Source organism: Ixodes scapularis, unplaced genomic scaffold (genome assembly GCF_016920785.2).
Source record: "Ixodes scapularis isolate PalLabHiFi unplaced genomic scaffold, ASM1692078v2 PGA_scaffold3__209_contigs__length_174095766, whole genome shotgun sequence".
In the NCBI taxonomy this organism is placed as follows: Eukaryota; Metazoa; Arthropoda; class Arachnida; order Ixodida; family Ixodidae; genus Ixodes; species Ixodes scapularis.
Genome location: NW_024609868.1, coordinates 134,463,189 through 134,481,259, shown reverse-complemented (window position 1 = coordinate 134,481,259; position 18,071 = coordinate 134,463,189). Strand labels below are relative to the sequence as shown.

Below are 18,071 nucleotides of genomic sequence, written 5' to 3'. Positions count from 1 at the left end.
CATTATTATCGAACAGAAGGCAACTGCAGGATGTTCCAATAAATTACCGCGTCCTGATAGAGGGGTACGCAAACTCCGGCAGAGCTTACCAAAACAATAACTGAAACTTTGATGCAAACTCCAAGAGAGATGTGATGCGCTGCTGCTGGCCACGAGCGACAACCATGTCAGCATCCATTTCCCTTCTCTTCTGCCGTTATGATCAGTTGCTGAATTGATTCATGAGGAACTGTCTAAATACAAGGAAACACCATCTATCTGGGTCAGATCTTGATTAGTAGCAGCTGGAAAACTGCTGTGAAATCTATAAACCAAGAAACTGATCTTTGAAATTTCCCTCTTTGTTTCTTTACTCAAAACATCGTCCAAATCTTTCTTCGAGGAATGCACCGTTCGAATGCAAACGATGTGCTTAGAAAACTAGCAGGCTATTTCTTCAAAATTTCAGAGAATTGTTTTGTAAAAAAAAGAGATGGTTTTAGAAACCTCCACCAATACAAACAAAATCAAAAAAACTTTTTTCTCGTTTTTTTTTATTTTTTTTTTTAACATAAGAGAGACAGCTGCAAGGAACAAACAACTGTCCTGGATGATCTACCGGCAGTGAGTGCTCTCGGCCTGACTGTACCAGCAGTCGCCCCCTCCCAAAACCATTCCTTTGTCATCAATGGCACCACAACTGTCGTTTTCTTTGCTCTAAGACTTACCGTATTTACTCAAGTAATAGCCGCACTGTTCATGAAGAAAACCTGAGGGTTCTCTTTTCCGCGAGGCACGCGGATGGCCAGTTACCGCGTTCGACAGCATGATTCCAGCGGCTTAGAGGACAGAGATAACGTGAAGATTGAATTTGTAGGGAGACTCGTGTTCTCGATCTAGTTATTCGCTATGTTATTTATGCGCAACGTGATGATTGGCTGCATATGTGCTTTGAGGGAAAGTAGACAGAATGGCCTTGTTCATAAATCGTGCAGCTATTATTCGAGTAAATACGTAAATACGGTATCTGTGTTGTCACAACTGTTCTAATCTACAGGTGCTGCAAGAGTGCATAGCCAATGCTGCTACCGTAGTATCCCAAGATGTCCCACCCAAAATCAACGGCAAACCGGGTGAAAAAATTGCAGGAATCATAAGATCGCTTACGCGTAGGAATGCGAAAGCATGTAGCATATTCTTACAAACTGCGCACCCCGCTATCTTCCGCAGAGGCCGGCCGGGCTTTGGAGAGCGGCGAGTAAGCACTGGTGCAGCGGTGCGCAGGACGCGGCACCAAGAGAGGGCTTCTCTGTGGGGCGGCGTTCCCTGGAACTATCCCGCGCTTCGCAGCCAATCTGGTGCGTCGCAGCCATTTTAAGAGCCGTTCGGCGCAAGAAATTTTACAGCCGTTTTTTGCGGTTACAGACAATGACGGCTCCACTCTATGGAACAGTTATTGCTTTCGCATTAATAAGGAGTAAACTAACTTTTGACGTGCAATAAAAATAACTTGGAAGAATGCTAGTTTTCGATTGTGTGACCTGTGAAACTTGTGATTGCAGGGAGAGGCCATGAACCAAAGACGACTGTCCTTCCCGGTCAGCAATGTTCACTTTAGCCAAGGCCCGGGAGGCCTTGGCAAAATGACACCATTTCTGCCGACGTCACCATTGGCCAGGACCCTGTACTTACTAGAAGTGGGCTATCTTTCGATGTTTTTGAAAAAAAAATGCAAATCATGCCAACTAGGAAGTGGGTTATCTTTCGCGAGGTGGGGCATCTTTCGGGTTATTACGGTATGTTTGGTGTGTGTGCTTCATCGAATCCTTAGATCATGACGGCCAAAAACAGATGCATTTGTCGGAACATGTAGGATAATGTGATCTACAAATCACTATTATTCAATCAAAGCCAATAATCTCCTTTTTGTTTGTTTAAATATACTGTCACAATTATGACAGACTGTGCTATGGCGGTTATGCGTTTTCGAAAGGGCATTTTCTAGCTGGGTTGTACAGTGGTGTCATTTAAAACCCTCAGTTCAGTAATTATAGGCGTTTATTTAAACATTTCTAAATTACGAGATAAACACTCACGAAAAAGGGATCATGCTCTCACAGCAGTACAGTAGGATGCCTCGAGATAGTTCTACTTTCTTTATCTGAAGGCAAAAAACAAAGATGACTTGAGAGACGCCAGTATATAAACCCCTGACAAGGCCAGAAGAAAATGGGAAACCGTAATTAATGTTCAAGTTGTCCGTGGCGCTGCCAACAAAAGGCATGCATTGCGGCCCACGTGATTTGTGCCTCAGTGCCATTTGTCGGCAGCTCTGTGCAGATTTTACTCGCTACCCAGACCTAGTTTCCCATTCTGCCACAACAACTCGTGTAGCTAGTTTTTCGGTACCACGGTGGAAGCTACAGCTGCATCCGGCTGACCGAGGCTCTTAGGGAAACCACTTTCGGCGATTTCCGCCATAGTAAATTTAGTCACCACAAGCGGCACTAATCGATCGAAGAGTAAAAAAAAAAAAAGAAAATATAGAAGTGTAAGAGATTTAACATATTTTTAATAATTTTTTGTAAGCAGTGTAGCACCGTTCACACGGTATTTCAATTATTTTTATATACAAAAATGCCTCGTCAATACGGACACCTCCGTTCCATTGCAAAAGCCCCTTTAATGTGAGCCGTCCTCAATAACGAGATGAAAATGCACGCATTTACCTTAGTTTGCCTCCAAAAATGTTGTCTATATGGTGAGGTATCCAGATTAATGAGACTAGACTGTAACACGAAAGAAGTTTAGGTATATATGGCGTCTCCGATTGTTCATCTTTTTGAGGGATCCGTGGAGTTTTATGAAAAAAACAGTTGCGTCCAGCGACTCTAAGTTGACTTCTCCAAGCCCACGTCCATCCGCCAGTTTCTCCAAGCGATTCGATCGCTTGATGTTGGCGGCACAGGCACCTCGAGTGCTTTCCTTCGTCCCTAAAGCAAGCTTTCCGACGGCATAAGGAAGAGATCCCGGACGGGCCAATCTAAGGGCTGTGGCGAAACTTTCCCACCCCAAAACGAAAAGCAAAATGGTCGGCCGGTAGAGTGAGACCCCTAAACGGAATACTCACACGTGGACCTCACGCAAACGTTGGTCTGCACGCTGACCGTTCTCGACCTGGGCCGGACGTCCGCCTGGACGCCCTTGTCAACCTTCTCCACCTTCGTCTCGGAAGCCACGGAAGCCCTATTTGAGGAGGTGGGGTCCTCGGCCAGCACTTTCTTCCACGCATGCGTCGGCTGCCGGGCGGCGAGGGTGGAACGCCGGACATACGCCGGCTGCGGCAGTACCGCCGAATTGGGCTCCACGATCCGCATCATCTTTGTTCCGTTCGTGGCTTCGTACGACGCCACATACACTCGCTGTCCCGTTCCAGAGGCGGCGCTGGTTCCCGCACGGCTCGTGTCGGCTAAGGAATTGCCCGAAGTCAGGTTTGTAGTGGCCCGTCGGTCCACGATAAACTGAGTGTTCCGGATGGAAGCGCCGTCGGCGCCAGATGGGACGACGCGCATCACCTCGTTGAGAGAAGCCACGTCGGACACGACGAAAGTTTGAATCGCACTGCCTTGGTTCGCACTCACGTTGACACCCACGCTGCTCGTCGCAACCTCCCGGGGGCTCTGCACGACGAAGAGCTGGCCGCCGGATTCTTGTTTGATCTCGATTGTTTGCACGCTTGGAGCATCTTGTATCCGGTCGGGAACGATAAAAGATTCGGCGCTGGTTTCCCGAGATGCTTGCACGGCGGAAGGACTGCCGGCCTCTCTGTCGCCAACGTGCTCCAGCTTCACGAGCACCTCTGGGCCTCCGAAACTCGCAACCCGACTGCCTCGCAAAAAAGATTCCTCGACAGGCATCACCTGAGGGCATTCTACGCCGGTGACTTCGTCGCTGACAGGCTCCCGCTTTACACGCACCTCCGTGCCGCCCGGTGTTACGGAGTGAAAGCTGCCTGAAAGCAGCGATTTCGTCGACGACTCACGAGGACACTCTGGCGTAGAACCGTAAGCGCCTTCGTCGCTAACATATTCCTGCTTTACATGTACCTCAACGCCACCCGGCGTCACAGAGTGGAAGCTGCTCGAATGCGACAATTCCTCGTGTTCCTCCGGACGACATTCCGGCGCGGAAGAATCATGAGTGTCCTCGTCGCTGACGGGCTCCTGCTTTACGCGCACCCCCGCAAAGCTCGAGGTCGTACTCTGGGGTTCGCCAGCATCCTCTTGCTCCGGAAAGAACTCCATGCCGGACAGGGCAGCGTCCACGGGATCCTCCTCTTCCGCGTCGTCGTCACCGACGACTTCTTGCTTCACGCGAACCTTCGTACCGCTCGAACAGAGGGAACCTTGAACGTCAAAGGCATCGCTCGTGCCTTCCCGTTTTACCTTCTTGGCCGGGCTGCCGGAGGGGGCTAGACCCCGGCCGGCAGAAGAGGCCGAAGAGTCCGCAGAACCGGGGTCCATTGACGCCGCGTCTTCGTCGACGTCCTGGAAGAGAAACACACTCTCTAAGAAATGCGCACCAACGAGGTGCTGCCAGCACGCTCAGAAACAGAAAACACTTGCAAACAAAAACAATTTCGGTGTACGGCTCGCAATGGTTCGGCAAAAGTGCGCAAAGTAATGAATCTTGCCCTGTGGTCACCGACGGAGAAGGACGGTGGGGCATCTTTCTATCGCCTGCATGCACCCCGTAGCCTTTCGCCGTGCTTTGGCTGCGCGTGTGCACCCGAGGCTAATGAGGCGTGCAAACGTCGTTGAAGGCTGGACACTCGCGCCGGAGGCGCGAGTGTCCAACCTTCAACTACGCCATTTTTATCCAGTCAGTAGCCGTTCGCAACTTTGACGTCTCATGATTGCGGGATGGTGGCTCTGAGATGGAAAGAGATACCGGGACTGATTGCACTTAAATTAGTCAATCAATGCAAGACTTACATCTTACATCGATTGTAAGATGTAAATCTATCGCGATGCTCCTGCAAGTGAGGCCATATTTCTTTATTTTTATATACCAGCTGTGATTTATGCGCTGTCTGCCCTGTCAACCACGCCTGAAATATTGGTTGAAGTTTCGCCTGCAGCTACAGGCCATACCTCAATAAAACTGCATGTGAAAGTTCACACTTCCTACGAAAAAAGCACACAAAAAAAAGTAAATAGAAACGAACGTGCCAACAGCTAACGTCGTTACAGCCTCCACAAGGCATGCGAGCCGAGTCGGGGAAAGATCTGTCCTCGGCGTGACGTCACCCCGGTTCGCCATAAGGGGGCGCCACGCAGACATCTCGGGGCTAATGGCCCAGGCACCTACTAAACTAAACCTATAAAATTACCACTTTTCCACACTTTCCCTCACAACTTGAACAAAATTTTCTGATCATTAAAAAAAAGCCCAAAACTTGGAAACATGCTTCCTAAATTGAAATGTTTAATCGAAATTGCAAGGGAAAGAGGCTACACCCCGAGCAGAGGTGAAACCCTGGCTTCAGCCAATACGACCTAGAAGACAAGGTGTGCACCATTCCCCCCAAAATGTCGTCGCCTGTGTATCCATGCTGTGCAGCCTAGCTCGCGGCAGTGTTGCGGCCGGCGCATCTTTTACCGTCTTGCAAGCACGCAGTGACGCCAAGCAATGCGGAAAGCAAGTTGTCTGCTTCTTGCGCAAGAGTTGCAATGACGTCAGAACAACGTCGCGCTCTGATTGAAGGATAGTGGCAGACTTGTACCGTACGCATTACAAGTAATCAAATTACTTGTAATCGACTATTTTTTGGAGTAATTTTGTAATTAGTTGATTACTTTTATTAGGCAGTAATCACAAGAGTAATCTGATTACTTTTTGAAGTAATCAAATTACTTGTAACCATTACAATTTGTCCACAGAGCACCCCCCCCCCCCCCCGGCACATGCCTTTTTTTTCTGAAATGACAAAAATAAATATTGCTTTTTGTTATGTTGGGGCGTCTCGGCCCGTATATAGAGGGAGACCACTTCAGTCGCTGGCTGAGTATGAACTGCTTTTATTTCCACGATCCTCGTACGGCCCAGCCTCCTCGCATTGTGGGCGGCTCGGGTAACCCGATCTCCGGATGCCGCCGCGGCGGGATGGCGGCACTACGTGATTGCCCGAGTGGCGCCGTAGAGAGTTTCACAAAGCGGTGGATTGTTGCTCGTATTATACATAACATCCCTTCCTCCTCAGATTGAGTCACCGTAGCGGTCCGGGGGACGCCATTCGCGCTGGGGTCTCGGCACCGCAGTGGAAACTGGCGCTGACTCGTTCTTCCACTGGTCGGCAGGTACCGTGTCGCACAGGTCAGATTGCGCACGAGCTCCATCTTGGGACTCGGGCGCTGGAGGTCGATTGGATTCGGACGATGCTGGGAAGTCCGGCTGTAAAACATATGGAGCCGGAACATGGCTTGTGACCGGTTCCTTGCTGGAATTGCGCGATGTCGAGTTCGTTGTCCGATTCTTTTGTGCACAAGGGTTTAATGTGATCCAGGTGTCGACGAACCGTTCCATTCTCGCACTTCACCAGCCAAGAGCGGTGTCCCAGTCTCTTCATAACGGTTCCTTTAATCCAAGTAGGGTTTCCAACGAAGTTTCGAACGAAGACAGGTTGTCCTACTGTAACTTCTCTAGGTGATTTTTCTCTGCGGTATTCCGATGCCGGCTCTTCCGGCATGCGGGGCTGTAGGCGTGTGAGCACTGTAGAAAGTTTGCGGCCGAACATGAGCGCCGCTGGTGTTTTTCCAGTTGTTGTACAGACGGTTGTGTGCTGTTTTAGTAAGAACCTTGCCAGTCTGCAAGCAAATGTTGCTGTTTCAGTTTGACTTTTTGCCAACGCCTGCTTCGTCTTGAGGACCATTCTTTTCGCCTGTCCGTTTGTGGTGGGATGGTAAGGCGCACTTGTTATATGTGTCACACCATTTTTCTTTAGGAAGTCTTCCACCTCGGACAAAACAAAGGATGGTCCATTGTCCGTTGCCATCTTTTCGGGGACTCCAAACGTTGCGAAGAGTTCCCACAATTCCTCAATCAGTGTGATTGACTGTATGTTGCGCATGCAGCGTACTGCTAGCCACTTGCTGTACGCGTTGACAACAATCAGCAGCATCTTCCCCTCCACGGGGCCAGCGAAGTCCGCATGAATGGTCTGCCAAGGCGTCGTCGCGCGCGTCCATTCGGGGATTGATGCCTTGGGTGGTGCCTTCTGGTGTCGCCGACAAATTTCGCAGCTTCTTGCCAGTCTTTCAATGTCGCTGTCAAGACCTGGCCACCAAAAGTAACCTCGTGCGCATGCCTTCATAGCTACTACGCCTCTATGACCTGCATGCGCCAAGTCAAGCACATCTTTCCTCGCCTTTGTGGGAATGACCACTCTGGAACCTCTCAGGAGGCAACCTTGTTGTGCTGAAAGTTCTGTGCCGAGTCTGCAGTACGGTGAAAACTGTTTCTTTGACAGTTTATGCAGTTCTCCACTTGAAATAGCTGTGCGCACTGGAGACAGGAGTGGATCTTGTTGGGTCATTTGAGCGAGTTTACGTGGCAATAGTTCGACACTTGGAGGTGACGCCAACATAACTACGTCCGCCGGGGGACAGGGCTCGTCGACTTGTGCCGGAAGCGGCAACCTGCTGAGTGCATCAGCGTTTTGATGGAGTCTCCCTGGTCTGTAGACTAAATTGTGGTCGTAAGTGGCAAGCTTGAGGCACCATCGTGTCATCCTAGGTGACAGGACTTGGGGTACTTGCTTTTTTTCTCCCAAGATGCCAAGCAGAGGTTGGTGATCTGTTAAAGCTGTCACGTGTCTGCCTGCAATGTACTGGTGAAAATGACCGACACCGTAAACTACTGCCAAGCCTTCCTTGTCGAGCTGGGAGTAATTCTTTTCCGCGGCTCCCAGTGTTCGCGATGCGAAAGCTATAGGGGCCTCTCTGCCAAGTTCATCTTTCTGGGCAAGCACGGCACCGACTCCGTACGGTGACGCGTCGACAGACAAGAGAAGAGGCTTTGTCTCATCGTAATGAGCAAGCACAGTGGAAGGTTGAATCAAGCTCTTAAGTGCATCAAAAGCAGTCTGGTGCTTCCTTTCCCATTTCCAGGACATATTTTTCTCCAAAAGCTTGTACAACTCGGCGGCAACTGCCGCGCGGTTTTCCAAAAAGCGGTTGTAGAATGCGAGAAGCCCAAGAAAAGCTTGTAGCGATGTCTTATCGGTTGGCTCGGGCGCTTGAAGGGTAGCTTGCACTTTCTCCTTGGTAGTGTGCACTCCTTTAGCGTCAATTCTGTATCCCAAAAACTCAACTGACTCGATGCCAAATCGGCACTTTTCTTGCTTGAGGCGTAGTCCTGCCTTGCTTAGCCTCGATAAAACCTGGTCCAGGCGTTCCGCATGCTCGAGAGTGCCCTTCCCACTGACAATGATGTCGTCAAGGTAAAAACTCACCCCCGGAATTCCGGCCAGTGTGGTCTCCATCATGCGTTGGAAGATGGCTGGTGCTGCAGAAATTCCGAACGGGAGCCGTTCGACTTGGAACAGTCCCTTGGTGGTGTTGATGGTGAGCACAGCAGCAGTTTCGTTGTCAACCTTCATTTGCTGGTACGCCTGGTACAGATCCAGAGTCGAGAAGACAGTTCCACCGCGCAAATTTGCGAACACTTCAGTCGTTGTTGGCAAGCGGTACGATGCCTTCTTTGCGGCTGCGTTAACAGTACTCCTGTAATCGCCGCAAACACGAAATGTGCCGTCGCCTTTGCGTACGAACACCACTAGTGTGGCCCACTCAGCATGTTGCGTCGGTTCCAGGATGCTTTGATGTTGCAAACGATCAAGTTCTTCTTCCATTGGTCCTTGCAAGGCCAAGGGGACAGAACGAGCCTTGCAAAACTTGGGTGCTGCTCCGTCTTCCAGTTCCAGGTGAACCAAAGGGCCCGTGTAACCGTCGATGTCTTCTTTAAAGACATCCGGGTGGCGTGCAAGGACCTCTTGTATCTCCAGTGTCATGAAGGCTGCTGGAGTTGACTGCCTTTGGTTTATGCCACAGACGCGAATCCGAAGCGCTTGAAACCAATCTCTGCCAAGAAGGTTGCATCCCGTCCCTTTCATGACAAGTAGTGGCAGCAAGAAGTCTTTAGACTTGAAGCGAACGGACACTTGCGCTGCACCAAGAAGTTGCAGGCCTTCTCCGGTCCAGGTGCGCAAATGCAGGTTGTCCTCGTGGAGCTGAGGAGGGTTATGGGGCCACACCTTGCGGTACGTCTCCTCGCTGATCAGGGTACACGAGGCACCGGAATCCACTTCAAATTCTAGTGATTTGCCTTCAATCTTCAATTTCAAAAGGAATTTCGGACTTGATCTGTGCGGTGTCACGCTGTTGAGCTCATGGTAAAAATCTCCATGTTCCTCTGGCTGCCGGTCGACTGCTGTGGGCGTGAAGTCCACGTTGTGCTGACTGCTTTTGTGGCTTGCACTTTTACCCTGCTTTCTCTTCGTGATGCAGGCTTTTCAATGTGTCTACGCTTGTGACAGTAACAGCACTCCTCGTTACGGAATCTGCAAGTCGAAGGACTGTGTTGGCCTTCACATCGAAAACAAGGTCGAGAGGATGATCACCCTAGGTTCTCAGCTTTTCCCTTCGATGTCTTGTGAACGAGGGGGAGGTCCGTCTTATGCTTGATACTCTGTTGCTGTTTTGAAGCGCTTTAGACTCTGGTTGCAAGCTCGAAAGCCTTCTCGAAAGTGAGATCCCTTTCCGCAAACAGGCGCTGCTGCAGGAACTCGTCCTTTACACCACAAACAAACCCGTCACGTAGCATGACGTCTAGCGGCAGTTTGGTGGTATGTACGGGCGTCGTCGTGGTTGCTTGACCCGACGAATCCGTTGTCAATACGGGAGTCGTGGTCGCTGTTGTCACTATTCCAAAATTGCAGTCGGCTGCAAGTTTCTTTAGTGCTGCGACGTAGCTGCTAATCGACTCGCCTTGCTGTTGATCTCGACGCTGGAATTTGTAGCGACTGTAGAGTTCAGACGGTTGAGGATCGAAGTGCGTTCTCAGGGTTGAGACCAGTTCTTCAAAACTGACATCTGGTGTTCTTGGTGCAACTAGAGCCCAAACAGTCTCGAACGTCTCCGCGCCACACAAGGTTAGTAAAAGTGCACGTTTCTTCACTGGATCGGTGATCGAGTTGGCCACGATGTAGAAGCTCAGCCGCTCGCTCCAGGAAGACCATCACTTGCCCGTGAAAACCTCGATTGTCCGCTCCGTCGTCATGACTTGTGTGGCCCGGTGTCCCACCGTAGAAGTCAGGCTTCGTAGGTTCGAATCCAGCTTCTCGTCGCCAATGTTATGTTGGGGTGTCTCGGCCCGTATATAGAGGGAGACCACTTCAGTCGCTGGCTGAGTATGAACTGCTTTTATTTCCACGATCCTCGTATGGCCCAGCCTGCTCGCGTTGCGGGCGGCTCGGGTAACCCGATCTCCGGATGCCGCGGTGGCGGGATGGCGGTACTATGTGATCGCCCGAGTGGCGCCGTAGAGAGTTCCACAAAGCGGTGGAATGTTGCTCGTATTATACATAACACTTTTTTTTTTTTTCGAACGGAAAAAAGAAAGATTTTTCTGGAGCTGTAGGAAACAAGGCCAATTTCTTTCTATGTACAATTTCTGTGGAATGTTTGTTTTTTTTTTGTTTTTTTTCAAGCTGGGACTGGGAGTGGGAAGCGCCAGGGAAGCCGCAGTGTGTGACAAAGGCCATTCAGGGCGAAGTTTGAGAAAGCAGAATGTAGCTTTGCGAGTCCTTCGTTCAAACTAGCCCCCTCACGCACACACACACAGAAATAAAAAAATTAAAAAAATCCTGCTTAGGGTACCTACTCGCAGCCCGTAGGAGAACCAGAACCGAAGAATGCCTAAAGCGGATGCAAAATATAACAAAGGCAGTTGAAATATTTCCCCATTTCCCCCACGTGGTCTTTGTGACAAGCAATGTTTCGAGTTGAGAAGTGGTCAGGGCGATCTCTTCCGCTAATACATACTACACATGATCTGTTTCAAATCCTGGAGCTGCTGCTCTTTTGTATAACATGCGAGCTCATCCACATGTGAATAATAAAATGAGCGACGCAAACTTTGAGCGACAACCCTTGCTCAAGCTTAACAAGATCTAGGACCCCACCCGCTTCCCCCCACCCCCCCCCCACACACACACACTGGCGAACGCCCAAATCATTAAACGTCTTCAAACAAATTCTTTGCTTGCGTCCGCATTGTGAAGGTGCAACGACCACGAAGAGGGAGCCAGTTTTTCTTCTTCAATACATGTCCAAATGTGAAATATAGGTTGGAAGTAGTTCATTGTTACGAGCGCTAAAGATGTGTCTTCACACAATAAAGTAATCGTAAAAGTAACGATTACTTCTCTAAGTAATGTCCAATTACTTTTGCCGTCGAGTAATCAAGTAATCGAATACTTTTTAGTCAAAAGTAATAGTAATTGTAATCGATTACTTTTTTTTAGTAACGTGTACAAGACTGGATAGTGGGTAGACCTCAAAGCAAGCTGCCTCGAGGTCTACCCACTATCCTTCAATCAGAGCCAATCGGAGTTTGGCGTTCTGACGTCACCACAACCCCTGCAAAAGAAGAAGACAAACTTGTGCTCCGCATACCACCTAGAAGTCAAGGCCCACGCATTATGTCCATGCGAGTGGATCACCGCAGCGCCCCGAGCGGCAACCGCACTAAAGCTCGACGAGGGTATGCTGCAAGCTGGCAGACGCATGCGTCTTGTCGTCGGCACGCACTAGCGCCCCGCCTGTCGAGAGATGCGCAGGCGGCGACGCCGACGCAAGCTACGCGGCAATGCATGGATCCCCTCTATGAAATTTAGTGGGGAAAGAAGCGGACCTTGTTTTCTAGGTGCTAAAGCTGCAGCTGCACTCGTAAGAGCCTTCAAGGGACACTGACACCCCCCCAAAAAATGTTTTCCTTTCTCAACAGGCAATTTATTATGGTGTCGGAATACTACCGAATTAATATTTTGCTGCAGCGTCGCGAATTTTTTTAATAAAGCCAAAAAACGCAACTGCTCGAAACCGAAACTCCCGAACCCCACGGAGAAGTGGAGAGGGTAGAGTGAATGGCGGAAGTCACGTGGCTACACCCGACCGTGGTTTTTTTTTTTACACCGTAGCAGACAAAATGCGTTTGTTCGCCGTGCGATTCCTTTGCAGTTATGTTTGCTCTGCTCGCTGTTCTGTACTTCAAGGTGAGTTGTTTATACATTTAAGTGTTGGCAATTAGTAGTGAGTGCCCGAGTGGTGCGGTGAATTCCCGTGATCGGCTCTGAAAAGAATACTCCCAAGATGTTGCGTGAAGAGCTGCCTCACATGTCCTGCATCTGACAGTGGCATTGTGCGCAGAGTGCACAAGTTCCCAAAAGATCAATGGGTCGGGATCAATGGCTGAACTGTAGAACAGTTACGCGAAGCTCGGAAAGCGGATGCTACCCGATTCATATGCTCCTTGCTTTTTGTGGAAAGTGACTACATTGAGTTCCCAGATGTCAAAAATGGAATCCCATACCATTTAGTTCAGCGACGTATGATCCACAACAATTGTTATTTTTCAGTGATAATTGTTAAAAAAGAAATGTAAACATTGCAAAATGCTTGACAAAAAAAAAAAAAAAGAAATGGTACACCCACACCAGGGATAGAACCCGCACCCGCTGCGTGTGAATCGGACGTCTTTTCCCTGAGCTACTGAAGGAACTCTTTCATGCGTAGAAATAGAGCCGGTAGACTGTATGTCGAAAGTTTGCTGCCGATTTCTTTTCGGTACATGCACTCCTGGCTTGAAGTCGAGCAGGCCACATTCGCACCTCGTCAAGTGTGTATTCAACTTGAAGTACGCGCTTCGTGCTTGACGTTTGAGCGAGCGATGTCTTCAGCCACAAAAAGGGACGACGGCTCGCCGACGTCTTCCTGCAATCGGCTTGCTGGTTGGGCGTGTCGTACGGGATGAATATCAGTTCTTTTGATCGGTCCAAAATTTTGCTTTTGAAGGAAGACAGAATTCACCGGTACCGTGAACGACAGTTCTGAAGTAGAGGTCCAATGCCCGTCGTCCGCTGCCACCTGCGCACCTGCGAGTCCAACGCCGGTCGTGGTCCCACGATACGCGAAACGACGCCATGTTGAGAATTATGCAGTGAACGCACAGGATGCTTCCAATTGTCTGTGCTACCTTTTTTTTTTCAATCAATGTATTTGCAGCTTTTTGGAAGCTACAGAAAATGGGTTTCATGTTTTTTTTTTCTATTTTTAATATTGACTGTGTGCCTTCAATGACCGACAACTTTGATTAAATTTGGTGGTCGCGTCGAAACCTTAGAAAACGGCCCGTCACCATGGGAAAGAGGGTGAGCGCGACACAAACCGGCCAGTTCTCGATCGGCGGTTTTCGGGCGGAAAGAAACCGAATTTCGAGCCGCAAATTCTGTTTTGGGTAGTTGGGCTCTCATATATGTCACATGTAACTGAAAACCTCGGCAAGCATAAATACCCTGTCAGTTTCCCTTTAAGAGCTCTCCCCTGGAGGAGCGCACCCTCGCTGGTACGCTGTCACATGCCTCGCTCAGATTCGTTCGCACAGGCCGTGATTTCAGCCGTCAGACAAGTTAGGCTGAAAAGGAGTGTTAAACCTCCCATGATAGCCACAGTTCTAGTAAATTTGGAGGCTAGCCTGCTTCTTTCATGGGATCTCGGCACACTGAATCTAGCTAGAGCCACTAAATGAGCTGTGCTTAGAGTATCGGCACTCCCTCCCCCAAAATTATTGTGGGCACCGCCATTTAGGTGCTCGTGCAGAGCCGACGCAACTGCCGATCGTCATGATTCAAAAGTGTGACTTCCTCAGCATTAGATTCGGTGTTAGGAAGCTCATGTAATATTGCTTTGCTCTGTCGCGAAGTAAACAATTGTGGAGGACGGCAAAGCGTTTCCTGTGATTTCAGATAAAGCTTCAGATAAGTGGCAACCGTGATTTTAAGCAACAATATGGCCATGTGTCGTTACTCTGAAGCGTACCTTATAGCGAGTTTGTTTCACAGCACTCGTGCCCACGCGTGCCCACTCGCAGCATGGAGCGGGTTCGTTTCAGCCGGCACTCCACGAGTGATTGCACTCTCCGAGTTTGCTTCAGCGCTGGCACCCCACGCGTGCATGCACTCGCTGCACCGAGAAAATCGGGAGTGTGCCAAAATGCAATCCCGTCATGCCTCGCTCCAGCAAGGAGCAGGAGCAGACAACGAGGGTTTGTCTGCTACGATGTGTCGCTGAACCAAAAGAAAAAAAAGTAGATTTTCTGATAGGAATCGCGTCCCACGGGCCACGTAATTGTGAGCGTCTGCTATGTTATGAAGGAAGCAATTGACAAATCGTGCTTTATTTTCAGGTTTTAAGTCGCTCTGTTGCTGTACAGATGCTGAAATATACCAGTGTGTAAAGTAATGCTCAGAAGAAACGGATCAGCGGCCCCCGAGATGTTTATCACCATGTGTGTGCGGGTGAAAGATTGAACATTTGTCGACAAAACTCCTCCAGCGGAAACCTGTGACTGCCCAATAAGCATCAGAGAAAGCTAAACATAGTGACTTTACCCGAGGCTTGGGCAACATCATCATGTTTAACATTTACCTATGTCAACTAACTTGCCCCATCCTATTTTGTTCGAGAAAGCTCTCGTTCTCGACGCCCTCACCAAGGCTAATATTATCTGATCCACCTGTAATGACCAGCTGTTTTGTAAACAGCTGGTTGCGGAAATTTACGCCATCTGTAAATATCGCTACAACAGCCGAGTTGCTTGAAGTCATCGCAAATAAGAACTAGAGGTTGCAGCGACCAACGTTTGTAGATAAACGTTGGTAGCAACTGCCACTCTCGCATTCCCACCCATTACTCCGAATAGAAAGGCACTAGTTTCAGTTTGAGGTTGGTACCTTTTCTACAACATAGATGGCGGCAGCATCTGTTTTCTGCTAAAGTCCCTCTATACTGGAAAAGTAGCGACAACCTTTGATCACGCCGCCGAGCTCAGCGGTAGGCCGGTGTGTGGCACGTGACCTTCTCCTAGCGCTCCGCCCCTTTGGCAGCCATGAAGGATCCAGCCAGCAAATTCTCCCGTGTCTCGTGTGTCCCGTCGCCAGCTGCGCCGCAAGCTACGCCGGACTCGCGTTGCGTCGGACAGATCCGGACTTGCTTAGACGTTCGGGCCAGTTTTGCTGTTGTCGTTGGTCGTGTAGCTTTTAGTTTCTTTTTGTAGCTGGACGTCCGTTTCGCATTTTGCCACGGATTGCGTTGTCGGACGGCCGGGGAAGGACGGGAGGCACTCACTTGATCGAATGACGTTTTAGCGAACGTCCACGTTTCACCGAATGACACTTTAGTGAATAGTCGGACGCCGCGAAGCGGCGTTTTCGGGTGGGCCAAATGGGTTCACATTTTTGTAATGAGTTGCCGTATATATTAGTGTTGTATACATAAATTTCAGATGAGGCTTTTTTCTAATAATACTTCTGTGTACTGTCTTTTTGTTAAAACTGGCTAGTGTGAGACCTTCTTTATAATTTTATGTTTTGCCTGTTAGATTTCTGTAGTGGCTCCTTCTAATAATTTTTCATCTATTGTCTTTGTTGTAAAAAGTATATCTGAGCATGTGTATAAGTGCTTCCATTCACTGCTGACTTGGCTATGGTAGTCTGTGGTAATTTGAAAATAAATATATGCCACATATTTTAATCTTGAGTCAGTTGCCTTTTCTCTGCAATTTTTTTTCCCCATTCTGGTAATGACCAAAACCAAAGTTGGATATTTTTACTTTTAGTAAATATAAAAAGGAGGCAAAACTTGTAAACTGTGATGCTATGTCATCATATGAATAATCTGTCACGATCTTTTTTTTTTTTTTTTTACGTAGCTTGTGCAGATTATGTTTATTTCTGGCAAATAACTGCAAAATTCATTAAACTTAAAAAAATTGCTTGAAGTTACGGTATAATCGAAGGAACACTAGTTTCCAACGGTATTGCAGTAGTATGGCCAGCCGACACCGCCGATTCGTAAGTACAGAAGGGCTTTACAGATGGAATACAGTAGCACTGCATCAACGTCAACCGTACCCCCCTCCCCCCAACCCCCCTCAAAAAAAAAAAAAGGGAAACGAATATGAAAAGCGACGAGTGACAAACTAGCCCTGCTATACATGCAGTCACCCGAATTTCGTAAGGCCCCGGTCGAAACCAGATCGACAGTAATGATCGCAATAGTCCAGCGTCCTTTGTAGCTCATGCATGTTTATCTACGGTACGATTGCTATAGCGTTTCAAGCTCTTTTTAGCGCGGAGGCAGCAGCAATCGCAATTCGCGCTTGTAGTCGTTAAGCTCGTGGAAGACTGCAAGATCTAGAAATTTTCACGATTATGTGGGGCCGAATATTATGAAGGCATTCTTACGTATTTAATCACTGACAATGACGGTGCTTACAACAATCGTGAGAACCATATCGTTGCATTGTTACTCGTGGAAATAAAGCTGTGTTCTATTTTCTATGTACTCAGTTCTGTGAGCTTTATCCGAAGGTTGAAAACGTTGCCGTCACGTTTAACTCAATCTTTCTTCGTGTTTAACACTTGCTTGGCACTATGCAATGTAAGAATGCATCAGAAACCTGCACTTTCAAATACGCAACGCGAAAGATTGTGCGCTCTGAATGCGCAGAGAGGACACTGCCGTTGTCTGCTAGTTCTCCTTCTTGGTACCCCCTAGACGGCGCGCGCGGTGCCAAAGGGAGAGAAAGAGAGAAACGTAAAGGGTGAGGAGGAGAGAGGGCGCTACCTTTCCAGTATAGAGGGACCTTATCTTCTGCACTCGGTGCATTTGGCATGTTCGTTTGAGTCCAGTTCTCCGTGCAACACTCTGCGAGTGCGATGCATTCTGGGAGAGAACTCGAACGGTGCCGGTGCGTGTGAAACGAACCCGCTATTATTTAGTGGCACAAATCTAGCCAGCTGTGTTGTTTTCTTTTAAACCAAATGTTTCTTGTTTGTTTGTTTTTTGGAGGTAAAAATTACGGATTTTGCGTACCCACGCGGACGGCGTGAGCTGACACCCTTGATCTGGACTTTTTCTGCATTTTCGGTTTCCGCAAGCTCTAATGTTTCTCAATTTGTCAAATAGTTCAAGGTATGGGACCTCAACGTCGCATTCCATTTCTAAGCACTTTGAACCACAGGCCCACACACGTACACGTCGCTTCGCGGCGGTCATGCCAGCGGCCCAAGCCCCGCTTGCGGAGGCGGCTCCGCAATATTTAGTACAGACACTTTAGCTCATGTCAACGCTAGCTTATGTAGCCCGCGGTAGTACGTGGAAATAGTTTGCGGTGCCAAGATCATCGAAGAAGGGCTAGCACCTTTTTCTGATTTCGTGCGACATGACAGTCAGAGTGATTTCGTGCGACATGACAGCCAGAGTGACATCCTGCACACTTCTCACGAAGATTCGCGTACGTACCGCCTTCTTCGTACGCTTGGCACTCCGGAGGTCAGATCCGCCAGCGGCCCGTTTGTTGTCCTCCAAACCTCCCATCGCTGACCTCACTTCGACGCGCTGCTGCTGCTTTCTTAGAAGGCTCACGTCAAGATTTTGTCCGGGGATCAAAACAACATACACAGGACAGAACACATAGAGTTATTATAATGTACGCTAGAGGTTCAACTGGCGCTAGTGTCTATGCGACTTCCGGGAGGCAAATTGAAGCAGACAGCAACCAGTCTACTTTTGCGGTGCTCCTGTGCATTCCTATGGGAAAACGCGCGTGCATTTTGTCTCTTCGCCGTAAAATAACATGAATAACTTTTATTATTTCGGTTGTACCGGATAGTATGTACATCTATTAATATTGTAAAAGTGTAATCGCTTTAATTACAGCATTTTTCATTATCACTGAGCGATGTTAAGCTT

At 48.7% G+C, this 18,071-nt stretch overlaps 1 protein-coding gene across 3 annotated transcripts in view; it reads right to left on the bottom strand.

Annotated features, from left to right (window-relative positions):
• The window catches only part of LOC115324449, a 48,109-nt gene that overhangs the window by 5,235 nt on the left and 24,803 nt on the right, over positions 1-18,071 (bottom strand). For 2 of the 3 annotated variants that reach the window (XM_040222208.3, XM_040222213.3), the window contains one exon: positions 3,110-4,526. In XM_040222208.3, coding sequence (XP_040078142.1) covers positions 3,110-4,526 — 1,417 coding nt within the window. Of the gene's footprint in view, positions 1-3,109; positions 4,527-17,621; positions 17,786-18,071 lie in introns of those variants that run through there. The other variant, XM_040222217.1, reaches the window with a different exon arrangement.